This window comes from Helianthus annuus, chromosome 10 (assembly GCF_002127325.2).
Source record: "Helianthus annuus cultivar XRQ/B chromosome 10, HanXRQr2.0-SUNRISE, whole genome shotgun sequence".
Classification (NCBI taxonomy): Eukaryota; Viridiplantae; Streptophyta; class Magnoliopsida; order Asterales; family Asteraceae; genus Helianthus; species Helianthus annuus.
In genome coordinates this window covers 147872218-147889974 of record NC_035442.2, presented here as the reverse complement: position 1 = coordinate 147889974, position 17757 = coordinate 147872218, and the positions used below count along the sequence as shown (strand labels likewise).

Here is a 17757-nt window from a genome sequence, read left to right as displayed (position 1 = left end):
TTATAAAGCATTTTAGCGTATATTTAAGGACATTGATGTTAAAGAATATAAAAAGGCGAGTAAGTATACATACAATAACAACTTTTGGGTGCTTAACCAATGTAGCTGGAAGCACCAATTAACATTACACCATTAGAGCATATAATTGATGGCAAAAGATCAAATACAAATAATCTTAACATACTAAACATACAAATTGAAGGAAAACCCAAAAAGACAAGGTGGCATTTTTGTAATTACCACCAACTATCAAAGTTACAACCAAAAATACCTAAAAAAACACAAATATTTTTTTTAACATTTTTTATTAAAAAATCGCTACATTTCGTTAGCAAAAAAAAATAAAAAATAAAAAATAAATATTTTTTTTTTGCTGCTACTAAAAGTAGCGATTTTTTAATAAAAAATGTTAAAAAAATAAAATAAAATAATTTGTGTTTTTTTTTTTATTTTTTTAGGTTTTTTGGGGGGTTTAGTTTTTAGCATTTTAGCTTGGGTGGGGGGGGGGGGGGGGTTAGGTTTTTTTTAGGTTTTTGGGGGTGGGGTGGGGGGGGGAGGGTTAGGTTTTTTTTAGGTTTTGGGGGGGGGGGGGGGGGTTAGGTTTTTTTAGGTTTTTGGGGGGTGGGTGAGGGGTAGGTTTTTTTTAGGTTTTTGGGGGGTGGGGGGGGGTTTAGGTTTTTTTGGGGGTGGGGGGAGTGGTTAGGTTTTTTTAGGTATATTTGTAGAGTAACTTTGATAGTTATTGATAATTGGGTAAATTACTTTTTGAGTCCCTGTGTTTTAGGGGTTTTAACCACTTGAGTCCAAAATCAAAATGTTTAACGCTCTGAGTCCCTATAGCCACTTTTCTTAACCATTTGAGTCCAATTTTCTAATACAGTTAGAATTCTATTGTTAAGTTTTGTTAAATGACCAAATTACCCCTATAATTAAAAGAACTAATTTATTTAGATTTCTCTCTTTACCCTTCTCTCTCCCCCGTTTATCTCTCTCTCTCAAATGAGAGCATCTCCCAATGACAACACCACTCTGTACCAGATCCCTTTCTTCATCGTCTTCTCAATCCTCCAGGCTCCAGCTTCAATTCCATGTGATCTTCACAACACAATTATTCATGGCTGGCAGTAATGAAATCAACGTGAATGAAGCTAAGGTAATGTTACTTTCTTTCTAATGTGTTTACTCTGTTTTTATTTTGTTTTTTGTCATTTTTTTCTTAAATTAGTAAATATTTTTTGGTTTTTTTCGCTAGGTTCACTTGATTTTGTTATGGGGTTTTCTTTTGTTTGATCTAGGGGTTAATCTTTAACCATCTAATTTCAGTTTTGTACATCTTTATTAGGGTTCTTGATTGAATAATTTCCGATTTGGGGATAATGTTTTTAAGTTTTTTTTTTTTTTTAATTTGTGGTCATCAAAGTCTGTGTTTTTATGATTACCCACTTGATTTTTGATCAATCTGAAGTGGATAGATGTTTTTTTTTTTGAATAATTTTTAGGGTTCTTGATTGAATGCTTTTAGATATGGGGATAATCTTGTTTTAGAAAAACCCAGAAATGAAATATCAGCTTTTACTGGTCAAATATTCCATTGTTTCAAGATCTTTCAAATCTTGATATTCTGTTCAACTTCTTACATAAAGTCTGTGTTTTTAGGGTTTCAGTAGCGGCTTTGACGGTGACAGCGGTGATGTCGGTTTAGGGTTTCAGTAGCAGCAGCGGTTTTAGGGTTTCAGTGATGGTACCGTCGGAGGTGGGGCCGAAGGTGGTTTATTGTGGTGATGGTGGTGTATGGTTGTAGCCTGCAGGTGAGGTGGTTGTGGTCAGCAGGATGAGGTGTTGTACGGTGGTGGTGTGTGATGGTTAGGGTGGTTCTTGGTGGTGTTTAGAGAGAGAGAGAGAGTGAGTGAGAGAGAGAGAGAGACTTATGGTGGCCCTGTTAGGGTGGTGCGACAGTGATTGTGGCCCTGTTAGGGTGGCGGCGGCGTTATGGTGGTGGTGGCGGCGGTGGCGGCGTTAGGATGGTGGTGGTGATGGTGGCGGCGTTAGGTTGGTGGTGGTGATGGTGGTGTGTCTGAGAGAGAAGGGGGAGACAGACTAATCAACTGATGTGAGTGTGTGTTAGTATTTATGTATTATATTAATAAATAATAATAATAATAATATGCAGGGGCATTTTAGTCTTTTAATGAAAAGCTAACATAAAATTCTAACAATGTTAGAAATTTGGACTCAAATGGTTAAAGAAAAATGCTTATAGGGACTCAGGTCGTTAAACTTTTTGCTTTTGGACTCAACTAGTTAAAACACATAAAACATAGGGACTCAAAAAGTAATTTACCCTTGATAATTACAAAAATGTCACCTTATCTTTTTGAGTTTTCCTTCAATTTGTATGTTTAGTATGTTAAGATTTGTACAAGAACTTTACCCTATAATTGATTGCTACTGTGTTTTCAAGTTTCATAAATGTATCCTTAACATTACACCATTACAACATAAAAAAGTTTTATAAAGCATTTTAGTTTATATTTAAGTACATTGATGTTAAAGAATATAAAAAGACGAGTAAGTATACGTACAATAACAACTTTTGGGCATCTTAAAAGTTTGGACATTGTCTCAGTTTGCCCCCTTTAAAATGGCTTGATCTCTTGTACATAATGCATCAAAATTTATATGCGTGATAAAATTACAATCTTATACATCACATTTGCTTTATATAGTATTATAGATATGACTAAAAATCACCATTTTTATACACATTTAATTATCGTATTTAACTATTGTATAAAAGTATCCTACTTATATGGCCATGAAAATCACCATTTTTTATATGGTGAAGAAAATATCGATGTTATAAAAAAGTCTTTGGGTGCCCGTGGGGGGTAAGTTATACTAGTTTTTTTACGTCATGCGTTGCGGCGAAACCGAGTAAACGATAATGTAAAACAAACATGATTTGAAAATAAAACAAGTTGTTTAGAAAGACAAACCATTAGAACGATGTAGTTTATCATCATACTGTTTTATGATACTAAATAAATACTTTATTTTGAGTAGAACTTCGTTTTTAACAAAACTTATAAGAGAATGTTAGAGAAAAAATTAAGCAAAACTACGTACTTAAGTTTTTAGAAAAAAGTTATAACGTAAATTATTAATGAAGTATCAAATTAATCGATAAATTAATATATGTTTTAAAAAAAGAAAAAAACAATTATTAAAAAATGGTAAAGGAAATATATTTTTTTAAAGAAAAAAATTAAAAAGATGTTATTAAAAGTAAATATAATAATAAACTATTATACTATATTAAATAATAAAATAATAAAAAGCTATATATCATTATAAAAATAGGGTCTACATATTCACACACCCTAATCCCTATTTACACACTCTTGTATACGCCTCGTATAGGTTTATACGTCGCGTATAACCTTTTCAATTTCCAAGAGAATCTCTGATTATGTCATATTTTGTTTTATATGCCTCGTTTAGGCCTATATGAGGCGTATAGACAAAAAAGACCATTTTACCGCTGAGTTAGGCCTAGACTGGGGTAAATTGGTCTTTTTTGCCTTTCTTATATGCATAGTATTGGCCTATATGAGGCATATGTATATAATGCAAATTACCATTTTACCCCTGAGTTAGGCCTAGATTGGGGGCAAAACAGGACTATAATGGTCTTTTGGACCACACTATACGTCCAGTCTAGCTCTATATGCGGCATATATTTTTAAATTTTTTTTTGTTTTCTCTTTTTAATATCCATAACACTAATATTAATCATAAAAAAAACTCATATTAATATCAATAACACTAATATTAATTATGAAAAACTCATATTAATTATAATAACACTCATATTAATTACTAGTGGAAATGCCCGCGCGTTGCGGCGGGTGTCCCGAGTGATATCAGATTCAGTTATGATGTCTCTTACGAACCACACCTATTCCTAGTGATATCAGATTCAGTTATGATATCCACATACCCTAATCTTCTTTTAACTTTGTTAACTCCAAATTTAACAGGAGCATAGAGACTTGTAAATCCTTCTATTTAAAGAAGTCAACATGGTCAAAAGTTACCAACAAGTCACCAAGTGTGCATTTTTCTACCCATCTAAACTTTTGGAAATTGGTTACCTTATAACAACTTTAAAGTTCATGTGTTTTCTGGCCTAAAATTAGTTGATGACTGAAATTGGTTACCTTAATCACAAATTTGGTTTTTGTAGTTATATCTTATACATTGCTATTTAAAAAGTTAAAGAGAAGTTTGGTGCATCAACCCAACCACGCATGCATACCCATTTTAACCCGAATTTGAAATTGACCAGTTAGGCTGTAAGCCACTTTGACCCATCACCCAACCCGCCTAACCCATGGGTTAAATTAGTATTTTACAGGTACAACAATCCTCTCAGCTGTGGGAAAAAACAGTTGATCCAAACACTGAAGTGATCCACAACAAGAATCCCAACCAAGATTACCTAAAGTCAAACTACTTTCTTCGGGTTCTCCGTACTCTCTCTTCTCTTCTGGAGTTTCCACTTTCCTGTTTTCGGAAGACTTTGCTATAGTCGTGGTAGGAGAGCCACCATATACAGAGACTTTCGGAGACGATTTAAATCTTACAATCCCCGAACCAGGTCCCAGCACTTTATCTCCTTCATTTGTTTCTCCACCATCGTCTTTCTTCTTTTCTTTCTTGTCGGCATTTTCGTCTTCCCTTTCTGACTCCTTTTTCTTTTTCTCTTTATCTTTCTTCGGGTTTTTTTCGTCGTCCTTATGTTTTGGCTTCTTTTTCTCAACTGATTTAGTTTTAAAATCAATCTCTTTAACCAACACTAAAATAAAGAATTTGACCCATTTCCCTACAATTAAGGTTTTGTTTAATCTTAAATGGGTTGACCCGGTATTATTTAAAAACCTACCTAAAAGAACACGGGTCAAAAGGGCTTAGCGATCCACCCGAATAGTTAAAAATATTAGTTATTCAAACAAGCAAACGTACCAAGTAAAATCTCACTCGTAATTAAAATAAAGGCAACGAAAGTGTTGGCGTGTAGACTAACCAACTGTTAAGACACGTATTTAAATATCACCAATTACACAACATGCACGATCCGACCCGCTTTGACCAAAAACATGAAATGTTTCAGCCAAACCCATCTTAACCTTACCTGATCTACTTGACTCGCTTATCGGTAAAGGTAATTAATGACCTGAATCGACCCATCCATAATTAAACGGGTCGACATTGCCCATAAAATACACACCGCATACCTCTGATCCAGTAAATATCGCAGCGTCCTTTTCTGGCTGAAAGCTTTGTGAACATCTTATTCACCATAACATCCTCATGGTAAACAACTCCTTTGGCGTCAATAACCTGCAACAAATAACCATAAAAAGTTATTCTCCAGTCAACCCCAATAACCTAAAGGGCTGCGCAAAATATGACTCTAAACCACACAAAAAGTTGATAATTTAAGTCATAAACCATTCGGTACTTCTAAAGTTCATTGCATTCCCATACAATTATCATAAATTCCAAATAGATTACAACCCCTACCAGCACCACAAAAGAATAAAAGAAAGGCTATTTAAACATCTAATAGAACACAAGGATGAAGCAGCAGCAGAGCATTTTATCTCAGGGAAAAGTGTACCTCCTCCAATGTCTTTCCCTTTGTTTCTGGCACCAAAATGAACACACACGCGATCGTAGCAGCACACAGTAGCATATACAAAGTGAAGGTTCCTGTCAAAATGAAGACACCCATAAGATACCAATTACATATAATCAAGAATTTTATTTATCAGGGGTGTTCATAAACAATCAAAACCGACCAAACTATCCAAACCACAAGTCCAAGTGGTCCGAGATTCATACGGCCGGTCCACGATTTACAGTTTGGACAACCAGGTTTACGATTGGCTGATGGGCTGGAACTCAAAACCAACCACGTAATTTGAATCAGCTGCTTAACCTTTATATTTTTTTGGTTCATTTTAAAACATGCAATTATGGTTCATTTTAAAACATGCAATTATAATTATGTATATATGTAACATATTTACAAATTATCCTTATCATTTTGAACATCTTAATACAAACTCACAATTATGAAGAAAAATAAGAAAGAAGTCGGTCCAAACCACCAAACCTAACTGTTTTGACTGATACGGCTAACCCAACCAACCTGGGTAAAATAAGAATTAATTACAGTTCCATTTATCACTTTCTAAGAAACAATATAGTACGATCATAACCTGAACGAAACAATCATGAAAATGAAGGCGAATAACCAAGGCTGCATTGCGACCATTACGTGATACCGCAGCATTAATTAAAGTTTGAATGGTTGAAAGTGCATTAGGGTATGCCTACTCTAATCATCTTATGCCATATAATAATAATAATAATAATCAATATAAATAAATAACATAAAAACAAAGGAAAGATGGTTATCGCCAAATCCCCTCACCTACAAAAATGTTTAGAACACCCTGTTTTATCCTTTTAGATATACAAACTACAATATTATTCTAGAACAGTAATACAAGTAGAAAAACATACCTTATTGAGTTGTTTAGCCTTGGAAACAACCCATCATCAACATTGGACTATTCTCTAAAGTCTGTGACGCCTGGGTTTACATTGACAGGAGTTTAGTTGGAGCATAAACAAAAACAAAAACACAGCATAATCAACATAAGCGATGAAACAATTGAGTAACCGTACCTTTGAAATTGACATTCAGATGTTCGATTTTGAGCGATGATGAGTGAGACAATATGGGTAACGGGTCAAAATGTGTCCTTTTTTTACAGATTCAAATAGGCCCACAAAAACTGATTGTCCAACTTTTTATAAATTATTAGTGTGGCATGTATAATTAGCATATTATTTCAATAATATGTAAACTTTTGAATAAAATTATCAATGAGGTTATATGAAAGAACCTATTTTGTTCGATCCTCTGCTATCACTTCTCGAATCCTGCATCTCTAAGCATCTAAAGTTAAAAAAATACACATAATACATACATATAAACTTTCAAAATGTTTTCTGTTCCAAAAGAGTTCTTGGCATAACCATATGGTTTGTGCACCAAAACATGCCTCACTCTCACTCACCACAACATTGAACTTATAAAAAAGTAATCCTATATTCTACAAAGAGAAAAATGAAAACTGAAAACTTGAAACTGAATTATAACAGAAGAACCAAGTATTTTACATAAAGAAAAGCACAAGTTACAATATATGGCAGCAGCCAGTTACCTAAGTTAGCCAACACTTTTTTCCATTCTCTTAATCCTGGACTTCAGGTTGCAAGTCACCGAAAGTGCATATGTTCCCGAGTCTCATTTAACAGGGGGAGGGGAAGGAAAATTTTCTCTCCTATACTATTAGGCTATACAGTGTGGGGTAGCGGCCCATGCCCATGTGTGCATGATGGCACCCCCAACGCCGCCCCACGTCAGCCAAAGCAATGGCGGGGGTAAAAGGAAGGAGAGGAGGGGTCCCACGTGGTTTAGACTTTAGCCAATCAGAATCGTTTTTATATTCTAATTTCTTTTTCTTTTTTTAAATAGTTAAAGGGGGCTTTAAAGGGGTGTTATCCCACAGCGTGCAAGTTAACGATAAAGCCCCTCGCTTATGTGGCGCGACCCACACCATATAGTCTTAGTGAAGAAAAGGTAGGGGAAAGGTGAAAGCACGCACTATTTACATTTGTATGTTCCATTAAATGCGAGTGGATGAATTTGTGAGTTTGTCACAAAGGAATGTAAGGGTCTCAGGTGATTTGTTTCACAGTTTGGTAGCTTTGGCTAGAACCATGACACTAAACTGTCTCTACTCGGTTTCAACTTCTTAGCCATGCCAGAGCAAGACCGTGAAAACCAGTTTGAATCAAACTCTCATACTTGATTTAATATCTCTTAAATAAAAACCGAACCATGGTTTGGGACTTGGGTCATGGCTCCATGATTTCAACCAGTTCATGTTCAATATGATCATAATCAAAATGAAGTTAAAAAAAGAAGACTAACCCTTTAACAAGCTCAACAAGTTGCGGGTAAAGCTCTTCCTCTCGGAGTTTGACTATTTCATCCGACGTTGACTCGATCGCCTGCGAAGAAACCATCATTATAGACTCCAATTTCTCAACCTCTTTTTTTGCTTTCTCAGTCTTCATATAATCAGCCCTTTTAAGCTCCATTTTCCTCAATTGTTCCACCCTCTTTGCATGCTCAATCTTTGAACTCTCTATATTCTACAACGCCAACAAAAAAAAATAACATCCAGTCAGAAAACAAAGAAACAAACAAAGACTATTATTATAAAACAAACAAACAAGCAATGTCCTTTCCCATATGACATTCACCTCACTTTTCCAAAGTAGGACCAAATCGAGCACCAACGCCTACAAACTCTTCTTCTTCATTATCACCTATCCAAGTAGGCACTTTTAACTATTATTCAACAATTCAGCAAATAACAAGAAAACCTAGACTATTATTATAAAAGATCATTCACATCAAAAAAGTCAAATTTTCATATTGCAATTCATATTCAATTGTAAGTTAAATTGATCACATAAACATCCAATCAACTTGTATCAACTTTTCTTTCATCTAGTTTTTTAGTACATATAGGTATGAACCTATGAATCAGAGTCGTTTTAAAATAACGTTAATAAAAGTTTCTTTATAAGATCAGCCACTTTCACCTTAACTTACAAAATGATTACAGCCCGTAGAGACGTTGAGTAAATAGTGGTCACACATACCTGTATTCTAGTTATACGGGTTGATATCTTTGACACAATCGCATCAATTCAACCCACAAACCCAATGCCACCACTAATTCAAATATTATCCAATAAATTTAATAAAATGAAACATTATTAAGCACCTGCTAGTGGATTTGAGTTGCTCTCCGAGCTGCTTAAACTTGAGATTCCTCGTGTTCTCAAAGCTGGTCAGTATGTTCTCTTTATGATGCATTCCTTTTTTTTTTTTTTTTGACAACGTCACTGCATATTTGCGGACAGATTACCACAAATTCATACAAAGCTAAATCAACTTGTAACAAATATGAAATCTTTAAACAAACCCTAAAAACTTGATTAAATAAATTAGCAAAAAAAAATTGTATCATATGAGTTCAGATGTCAATTTTTAATGTTGTGAATGCATGTAGATCTGGAACAATACTTGAAAGTAATCCAAACGCAATTCATTATGATCAAATTGATTAAACAATTAGCTTCAATTTCATTTTTACAGACAAAATGAAACCAGATATCTAGACTATGAAAGAAATAATGAACGATTTACCTACTGGATCTCTCTTGGATTTCGACATCTTTGAAGAACCTTTTAAAGTTATTGAATATCAACGGAAGAAATAAACCCTAACGATTTGGATGCTTTTTGTTGCTAGGGTTTAAAGGCCATGGCTTTTTGCACAACCCCTTAACACACTACCACGGTTTCATTCATCAGGGACTGGAGCCAGAGGTTTGGAAGAGAAAGAAAGAGAAAATGTTTTCTGAGCTCTGGAAAGGTGATCGGTCTCTATTTCTGCTAGCTACTTGAAGCGTCAACAAAGGTGCAATGTCAAGATTGCCCTTTTGGCGTCTTAAAAGTTTGGTGAAAGCACCAATTCAACCCCTCTAGAAAAGCTTTAGGTAGCGTTCGTTTCATGAAATGGAATGGAATGGAATTAGGAAGTTTTTCTTTGTAAAATTGATCTTGGTTGGGGGAGGGAGGAATTTGAAATCCAATGAATTTCTTTAATCAATGAAATTTGTGACTATTTCAACATTCCATTCCATTCCTTCATTAGAGTGAAGGATTTCTAAGGAATGTTGAAATAGTCACAAATTTCATTAGAGTGAAGGATTTAAATTCCTCCCTCCCCCAACCAAGATCAATTTTACAAAGAAAAACTTCCTAATTTCATTCCATTCCATTCCATGAAACGAACGCTACCTTATTTTCTTGTACATGTTGCTATAAAATTTGTACGTTATATAAAATTACATTTATGTACATGTGAAATGATTTTACATATTTGTGTACATGTGAAATGTTTTATATAGTATTATAGATTATAGATTAAAAACTCATATTAATATCAATAACACTAATATTAATTATGAAAAAACTCATATTAATTATAATAACACTCATATTAATTATAAAAACCTCATATTAGTATCAATAACACTAATATTAATTATGAAAAACTCATATTAATTATAATAACACTAATATTAATTATAAAAAACTCATATTAATATCAATAACTCTAATATTAATTATAATAACTCGTATAGGCCTGTAGGTGTAGTATAGGTCTCGCATAGGACTATAGGTGTGCTTTAGGTCTCGTATAGTCCTATACAGGTGTTGTATCATATCATGTACTTGTTTTTATTTATTTAAAATAGAAAATTTGTTTTTGTATAAAAGTTTGCTAAAACGATTAATATTGTTTTTTTTTTGTTAAAAAAAACCTTATATACGCCCCATATAGGCCTATACGTGGCATATATGGGGCATGGGTCATATATGAGGCCTATACGAGGGGTCCTATACGCCCCGTATAAGCCTATACGAGGCATATAGGAGCGTGACATGAGTCAGACACTGAGTTTGATGTAACCCTATACGCCTCGTATATGCCTATACGAGGCATATACAAGGCAAAGGGTGTCCAAATAAGCAGATAGAGTGTGTAGATAATTTGAGCCTAAAAATAAAGTTACTATTCATCATCTTTGGTCAACAATATATATAATTGCTTCTTCGAGGCGTGATAAAAGATAATAATTTGTTAATTCATTCCAAATTCATATATGCTATTTTAATCTTTTTACATATTTACATGGGGACATACTATGAGAGATACCGCATGTTTTTCTAATGGTTAAGTGCAACAATCTGGCGAGGAACGTGGCCCGTTCCCGTGAAGAGCTTGAAAAAGCTAAAGAGCAATTAAAAGAACTAAAAAAATCTAAAGGTAAATCCATTACATTAGCATTTTTTGATATCTAAGCTTTGGTTAATGGATAACTTGATGTGTCTTACGTTTTCAGAAAAAAAAAAAAAAAAAAAAAAAAGTTAAACGTTGGAGACAGCTAAGGAAATGAAAGACGATGAAGTCTTGAGAGCTCTAAATGCTTTAAATAAGACAAAAACAAAGAGGTTAAGAGTGTCTGAGAATATTAATGAAAGTAATAATAAGCATGGTGTTAGTTCGTACATTTGAATTGATGATGATCAAATGATGCACCAACGGTTTCAATTTCACGTAAATTCTCATCTAATGATTCGGTACCTCGGCCTACTAAAAGTGCAACTCGTGCTTCATATATATCAAAGAATGTGCATGAAACAAGTGAGAGTGGACAAGATAAGCCCCTTTTTAGCATTGCAAGAGAATTTAATCCTGTCGCAAGAGAATTTAATCCTGACATAATTAAAATCTCGGCAGGATTTGATGTAGGTCAGATCTACTAACTGTTAATGAGCATTACACACACGCGCGCATATATGTTTGTGATTTATCGTCCATGATTAAATGAAACTTTGAGTCTATTCTTGAGCAGTCCTTGGAGATCCTCTTGGAGGCTGTCGAGTCACTCCACACGGTTATTCTATATTGTTGGAAAAGGGTAGCATCCAATAATCTAGGAATGTGTTCTCAGTTTCACACGAATAGCATGCTCTTCATATAAAAGTGTCTGGTGTATTGTGTGGCTAATGAAGTTTAGCGGGGAAACATCATCATGGCATTCGAAGGAGGATACAATGTGACAACCCGAACTTTCACGGTTAGTGACGTGTAATCTTGTAATCTTGTATTGGGATACAGAATACTACGTTGCAATTTCACACCACTTCGGCCCAAATGAATTAACTGAGCCCAGCTATCTTTTCTTGTGTTTTGATCTATTCGGCCCAAAGTGAAAACTGCGTAACCTTTTTATTGATCCGGCCCAGATGTGTGTTAGCCCACTTGATTTAGTTGTTATAATTAAATAGACATTTGTAAGCCCGAACAAAGTGGGAGGTTGGGCCGGCATTTTTGGGGTAATCATATTCACACACACACCTTGATTTCTGTAATGTCTCGGCCACAAAGTGAGTCTTGTTACCCCTCGGCCCAGTTTGCAAGCCCACATCAAACTGAGCCCAACTGGAGTTATAAGGCGGTACGAGCACACATATAATTCTCATATTATTCATATTACGCACTTGATATCTCAAACCCTAAACACTTCTTGAAGTCGACGGTAACAAGGGGAGAACCAGACTAGTCGTAATCCCTTCCTTGCATGTTAACTATCTTGATCGCCTTGTCCGGTTGTCGGGTTAGCATTCTGTCCTTGTTTCACTTATAGGTTTATATGCTATGTGATGTTGTTTTGATTATGCAACTGAAGTGAAATCCTCTGGTCCGGTGAGTGTTTTCTTGCTATTAGTTGTGTTGATTGGTGTCGATATAAGCATGTAACCAAGGAGAGATTTCCTGGATCGCTGTATGCTTTTAGTGTTGATAGATGTTTAAATGGCTGTATGTCTCATAGAAAAAGGAATAATCAACAACTAGGTCGATGATCACAAAGGGTTATGATAATCTAGTTATCCAAATAATTACGTTCATCACTAATAAAGGGTAATTTGTGTATTAAAACGGTGCTATGATGTACTGGTATAATGAAGTGAAATCTGTTTGAATGAATTGAAGGGCTTTAACTATAATCTGTATGTGTATAAACTCGAGTTTCAGATGATTAGATCATAACGTGTAAATATTGAACTTTAAATGCGGTAACATATTTTGTGATAGTTGATGTTTGAGGACTATGCATGGCTGGAGTATTACTTATGTTTAGTATTGAATCAGGTTGACTTAATATTAGTATGTTAGCAAAAATTTAGATGGGCATAATGATCACAAATTTAGTTAAATAAATTGGACACTTCGTATGGGTCTGGTAAAGGTGCTGGGCCGCATTGTTGGGATGGGCCTTGAACAGCAACTGAACTACACACAATTAAGGAAAACAATTAAAGAAAACCACCAGTTTATTGTTTTGGGCCGTGTGAGTAGGTGGGCTGCACACCTTTCATTGGGTCATACAAGGGAGGTGTGCCACACAGTTAGACTAATCGCTCAATTGAATTGGGCTGATCAGGTTGGACCACAAGAGGACACAGGTTGGGCCGGGCACTCGGCCTGTTATCCATTTACATGTGTGAGCCGATGGAAGGTTTGTTGTTAATGATAAGTTGCCATAATATTAATAATATGGGGAAGTGACATATAGAGAACATTATGACAAGAATCTGATGGGTTAATATTCGATGACTGACATGTTAGTTGTTTGCATGATCATTGGTGTGATGTTAAGATTTTATATCATAGTTAATGTTCATGATGAATATTAGTGTAGGGCTGCGTTTATTGTGATCCTAAACTAAGGGTATGCGTATACGTGATCCAAGTGTCTAGTACACATAATGATTATGGTGTATGCTATGGTTAAGTGTGCTACATGAACAGCTATTACTTGTTACATGATATTATGTGTACACATTTCATGAACGCAACTTGTGACGAAATACGTGGTTAGACGTGAATACTAAACTGATTGTTATTGGTAAACCATGATAGGACGTATTTAATCAGCTGTTAAACAAGTAACATAATCTACCGAGCACTCTAAGGTGAGTTCATTACTTTTGAGCATGCGTCCCGGTGGTTGGGACAGTCAGTGGGTATCCCGGGGAGGGATAAGTCTTTTGGGTAAAAACGGGAATGTTGGATAATATACTCTTCCTATCACTTTTATAGTCCCTCCGTGTTGTTTGGTTACAGGGGAGGTAACATGGTATTAGTTAGTAGCGCTACTTAGGTTTGGCAACCTCACCCCGTTCCTGGGAGGACGGGTGTTGAACTAATGACCTAGTCATGACCAATGCTTTGATAGGAGCATTGGAGAAAGGGCAAAATAATCATAAGCCGTCTTGTATTCGGGGTATTATCAACATTACTTTCGGAATTAAATTCAATGAATTAACTAAACACTTGGTAACCAACGTTTTCGCAAAACTATGAACTCACCAGCCTTGTCTGACACACTTGTTACATGCTCGCAGGTCGTTAGGTATCTTGGATTTGGAAACTTGCTGTCTGGAGTAGCTGGAGTGGTCATGGGTCGACTGAAGGGATTCATGTGATTGACTTATTGATATATACATTGGTTTTGAAACAATTTAACTTTGATTTATTTATTGCTTCCGCTGAACATGTTGGTTTTCATTTAAACTTGTTGATGGTATTTTATTAATAATTGAGAATTTTAGTTTGAAACTTGTATGGGTTCAATGTAATTAGTGGCTCGTTGTCGGTACGTCACACGCCTAACAGGGAATTCCCTAGGTGGTATTTTGGGGGTGTGACATACAATCTCAACTCAATAGCAAATTCAGTAGTTACGTGTGTAGAAGTGTTGTTAGAATAGAAACCTATTGTTGAATACGTTGAGGATAATCCATTTGATTCCACATGGAGAGTTTATCAAAGTGGTAAGTGTTGAAATATATGATTGAAAATATTTAGGATCAGTTTCCATCATTTTCTAATATGGCCCCATGATCCTTGTTGCACAAGATCCGCATAATCATGCTAATTGCCAGCCAATTTCTTCAATGATAGTGATTGTACTTTCCTTATTTAGTCATTTGTATAGACTATATATGTTCATGTACGTAGGATGTAAAAAGCACACAAGAAATACAAAACAGCTTTTCAGCCTCTTTTTCTTTTCTTTTTCATTTCTCTGATTATTATGGTTTACATGGTATCAGAGCAGTGTTTGTAAACCTTTGTGCTCATCATCTACCAGAAACAATGGCTAAAGAAAACAACAACCTAGCAATCCAAATAGCCAACCTCCTAAAAAATGGAGTTCAAACTCAAACCTAAAACCCAAAACCAAATCCATCCGACAGCCTAAAAATTAGCCTTAATCTCATAAGCCAAAACTACCCTCTATGGGCTCGAATGATACGGGTCGCCATAGGGGGAAATCGAAAGCTCTGTTAAACCATCTTACCCAGAACCTACCAGAACCTGTTGATGAACAGTGGGAACAAGATGATTTGATCGTCTTTTCTTAGTTGTTTCAAAATATCAAACCAAGCCTTGCTAGTAACCTTACGGAGTTCCCAGTGGTGAAAACGCTATGGGACGCACTTATGGTTACATATAGCAGCGGCAAAGACAAGCTTCAAACTTTCAATCTCCACGTCAAAGCAAACGAGTTCAAGCAAAACAGCTTACCGTTAGAGGAATTCTGGATCGTGATGCAGGGTATCTGGGTAGAAATTGAGCGGCGAGATCCAAACCCGATGAAGTGTCCTGCCGACATCGCTACTTACAGCAAAGTCAGGTCAGAAAACAAATTGTTTCAATTTCTCAATGCTCTTGATCGAAAATATGATTCCCTTAAAAGGGAAATCCTCCGGTGGGACCCTTTGCCGTCTGCCGAAGCTGCTTATGCTGCTGTCCGAAAAGAAACAACATATCAAAGCATCTTCGGGAACACTCAACAAGGGTGGGATCGGGTCTGAACTCACTTGGAAATTCCGATGGGTTAGGGCTCGTTTCCAGAAGCCACTGGTCAGACTAGAGATCTAATCCGTCATCATCCCGGATTGATAGGAGCAAGTTGAAGTGTGACCACTGTGGCATGGCCAAACACACGAAAGAACAATGTTTCAAGCTCGTGGGTTACCCGGACTGGTAGGCCGATGGACATAAGAAGGGGAGAGCCGCTGCCACTGTGGGCGATCAAGAGACTACCGGTAGCGGTGGCAGCAGTGGTGAACATCAGAAACCCGTCGGAAGTCTAGAGGGCATCGACAAAGGAAACAACAGAGGCAGTTGTTTTGCGGCGGTTCAAGGAGAAGAATCAGGAGGAGAGACAAGTATAGGGTTTGGGAATGACATCTCAAATCCTCCACTTTCTCAACATACCTCTTTAAATCCAAAAAATCCAATATGACAGTTTTGAACCCCCAATTTTTCAACCTCAAAATTCTTGATTTATTAAATGAGTTCCGAGTTTCAGAAATCACAGATAACACCCCTCACATTTCTAACATAGATAAAAAGGGAGTAAAAAAACTCTTTTAATGTTGGAAAAGTGAACATGGCAACAAAAAATAAAAAAAAATGAAGATGCATGGATATTTGATTTTGGTGCTACCGATACAATGACCTATGAAAAATCTGACATGTGCTCAATGTCAGAACCACAAAAATCTAGAATTCACACTGCAAATGGAGAAGTCCTTCAAGTAAAAGGAGGAGGGACTATTCAAATTTCAGAAAACATGAAACTGTCAAATTGCCTCTATGTACCATCCTTATCTCATAAGTTGCTATTGATCAGTCATGTTACAAAAGAACTAAATTGTGTTGTACTAATGCATCCTACCTTTTGTATCTTACAGGACATCGGGACGGGAAAGATCATTGGGCGTGGTACTGAACGACAAGGGCTATACTATATGGATGAAGTGACTCGACAAGGCACGGTAATGCTAGCTCATGGGTCTGCAGATAGGGAAGCTTGGTTATGGCACCGAAGATTGGGACACTCATCCAGTGGTTACTTACATCGTTTATTTCCTGATTTATTTCCAATAAATAAAGTTTTGAATTGTGAGACGTGTTTTTTGGCTAAGAGTCAAAGACACACTTTCAAACCAAACGATACTGAGGTTGATTCTCCTTTCTTATTAATTAATTATGATGTGTGGGGGCCAGCAAAGGTTGTGGGGGGCAAAATTTCTGTTATTTTGTAACATTCATTGATGACTGCACCCGCATGACTTGGATTTATCTCTTGAAAAATAAATCTGGATTTTTTTCAAAATTCACGTTTTTTTGTGCCATGGTTAAAACCCAATTCGAGAGCGATATCCAACTGCTTAGGTCTGATAATGGGGGGAATTTGTAAACACTTCCATGAAACAGTTTTGTCAGGAAAAGAGAATAATTCATCAAACAACATGAAAAGGGAATAATTCATCAAACATCCCATTACTCAACTTGAGGGGGAATGTTGAAATATATGATTGAAAATATTTAGGATCAGTTTCTGTCATGGCCCCCGACCCGGTTTGACCCGTTTCAGAAGCCGCGGGACAGAAATCCCGTGATATTTATTTAATTGATTTTAGCAGCGGAAGTTTATCAACATGATCTTTTTAGAGCTAAAAACTTTTCCCGATTATTTTATTTCACAACTCGGGATAAAATCCCGGTAATTTACAATAACATGATTTTACTGAGAAATCTTTATTTTTAGAAAACATATTTCTCTATTTTATAATGAGCCACTTTCTTAAGCTTGAAATGCTCCCCAGCACTTTTCCTGAATTACACATGTTTGAAAAAGGTTTTTGTCAGCGGGAAATACTGAGTGAATCATTCTATTTATTTAAAATGACTCGTTTATTATAATTTACAGTATTAAGAGTTTTTACATATGTTTCTGATATCTACCAACTACCCACAGTATTTGTCACTCGACTCATTTCGGTGACTGTGGTCATATCACCATTGGCTGCCCCAATGAATGACGAATATCACTTAATTTTAGGTTCGCCCACCTAAAGTGATAACAACAGTAGTAATGTGCACA

The 17757-nt window shown here is 35.9% G+C and overlaps 1 protein-coding gene across 7 annotated transcripts; it reads right to left on the bottom strand.

Moving 5' to 3' along the window:
* Window positions 1–4186: 4186 nt before the first annotated feature.
* LOC110885992 lies at window positions 4187–9622 on the bottom strand. 7 transcript variants are annotated; one of them, XM_035978681.1, is made up of 8 exons: window positions 9365–9622; window positions 8940–9060; window positions 8410–8475; window positions 6760–8298; window positions 6595–6664; window positions 5684–5775; window positions 5298–5403; window positions 4187–4885 (listed from the first exon to the last, which is right to left on the bottom strand). In XM_035978681.1, the coding sequence occupies exons 6-8, from the start codon at window positions 5756–5758 to the stop codon at window positions 4404–4406; spliced, it is 663 nt and encodes a 220-aa protein (XP_035834574.1). In that variant the 5' UTR covers window positions 5759–5775; window positions 6595–6664; window positions 6760–8298; window positions 8410–8475; window positions 8940–9060; window positions 9365–9622; the 3' UTR covers window positions 4187–4403. The 7 variants fall into 7 exon arrangements, with proteins under 7 accessions (XP_035834574.1, XP_035834573.1, XP_035834571.1 ...); XM_035978680.1 differs by having other exon boundaries at window positions 6595–7017; window positions 8075–8298; XM_035978678.1 differs by having other exon boundaries at window positions 6595–8298.
* Window positions 9623–17757: the final 8135 nt, after the last annotated feature.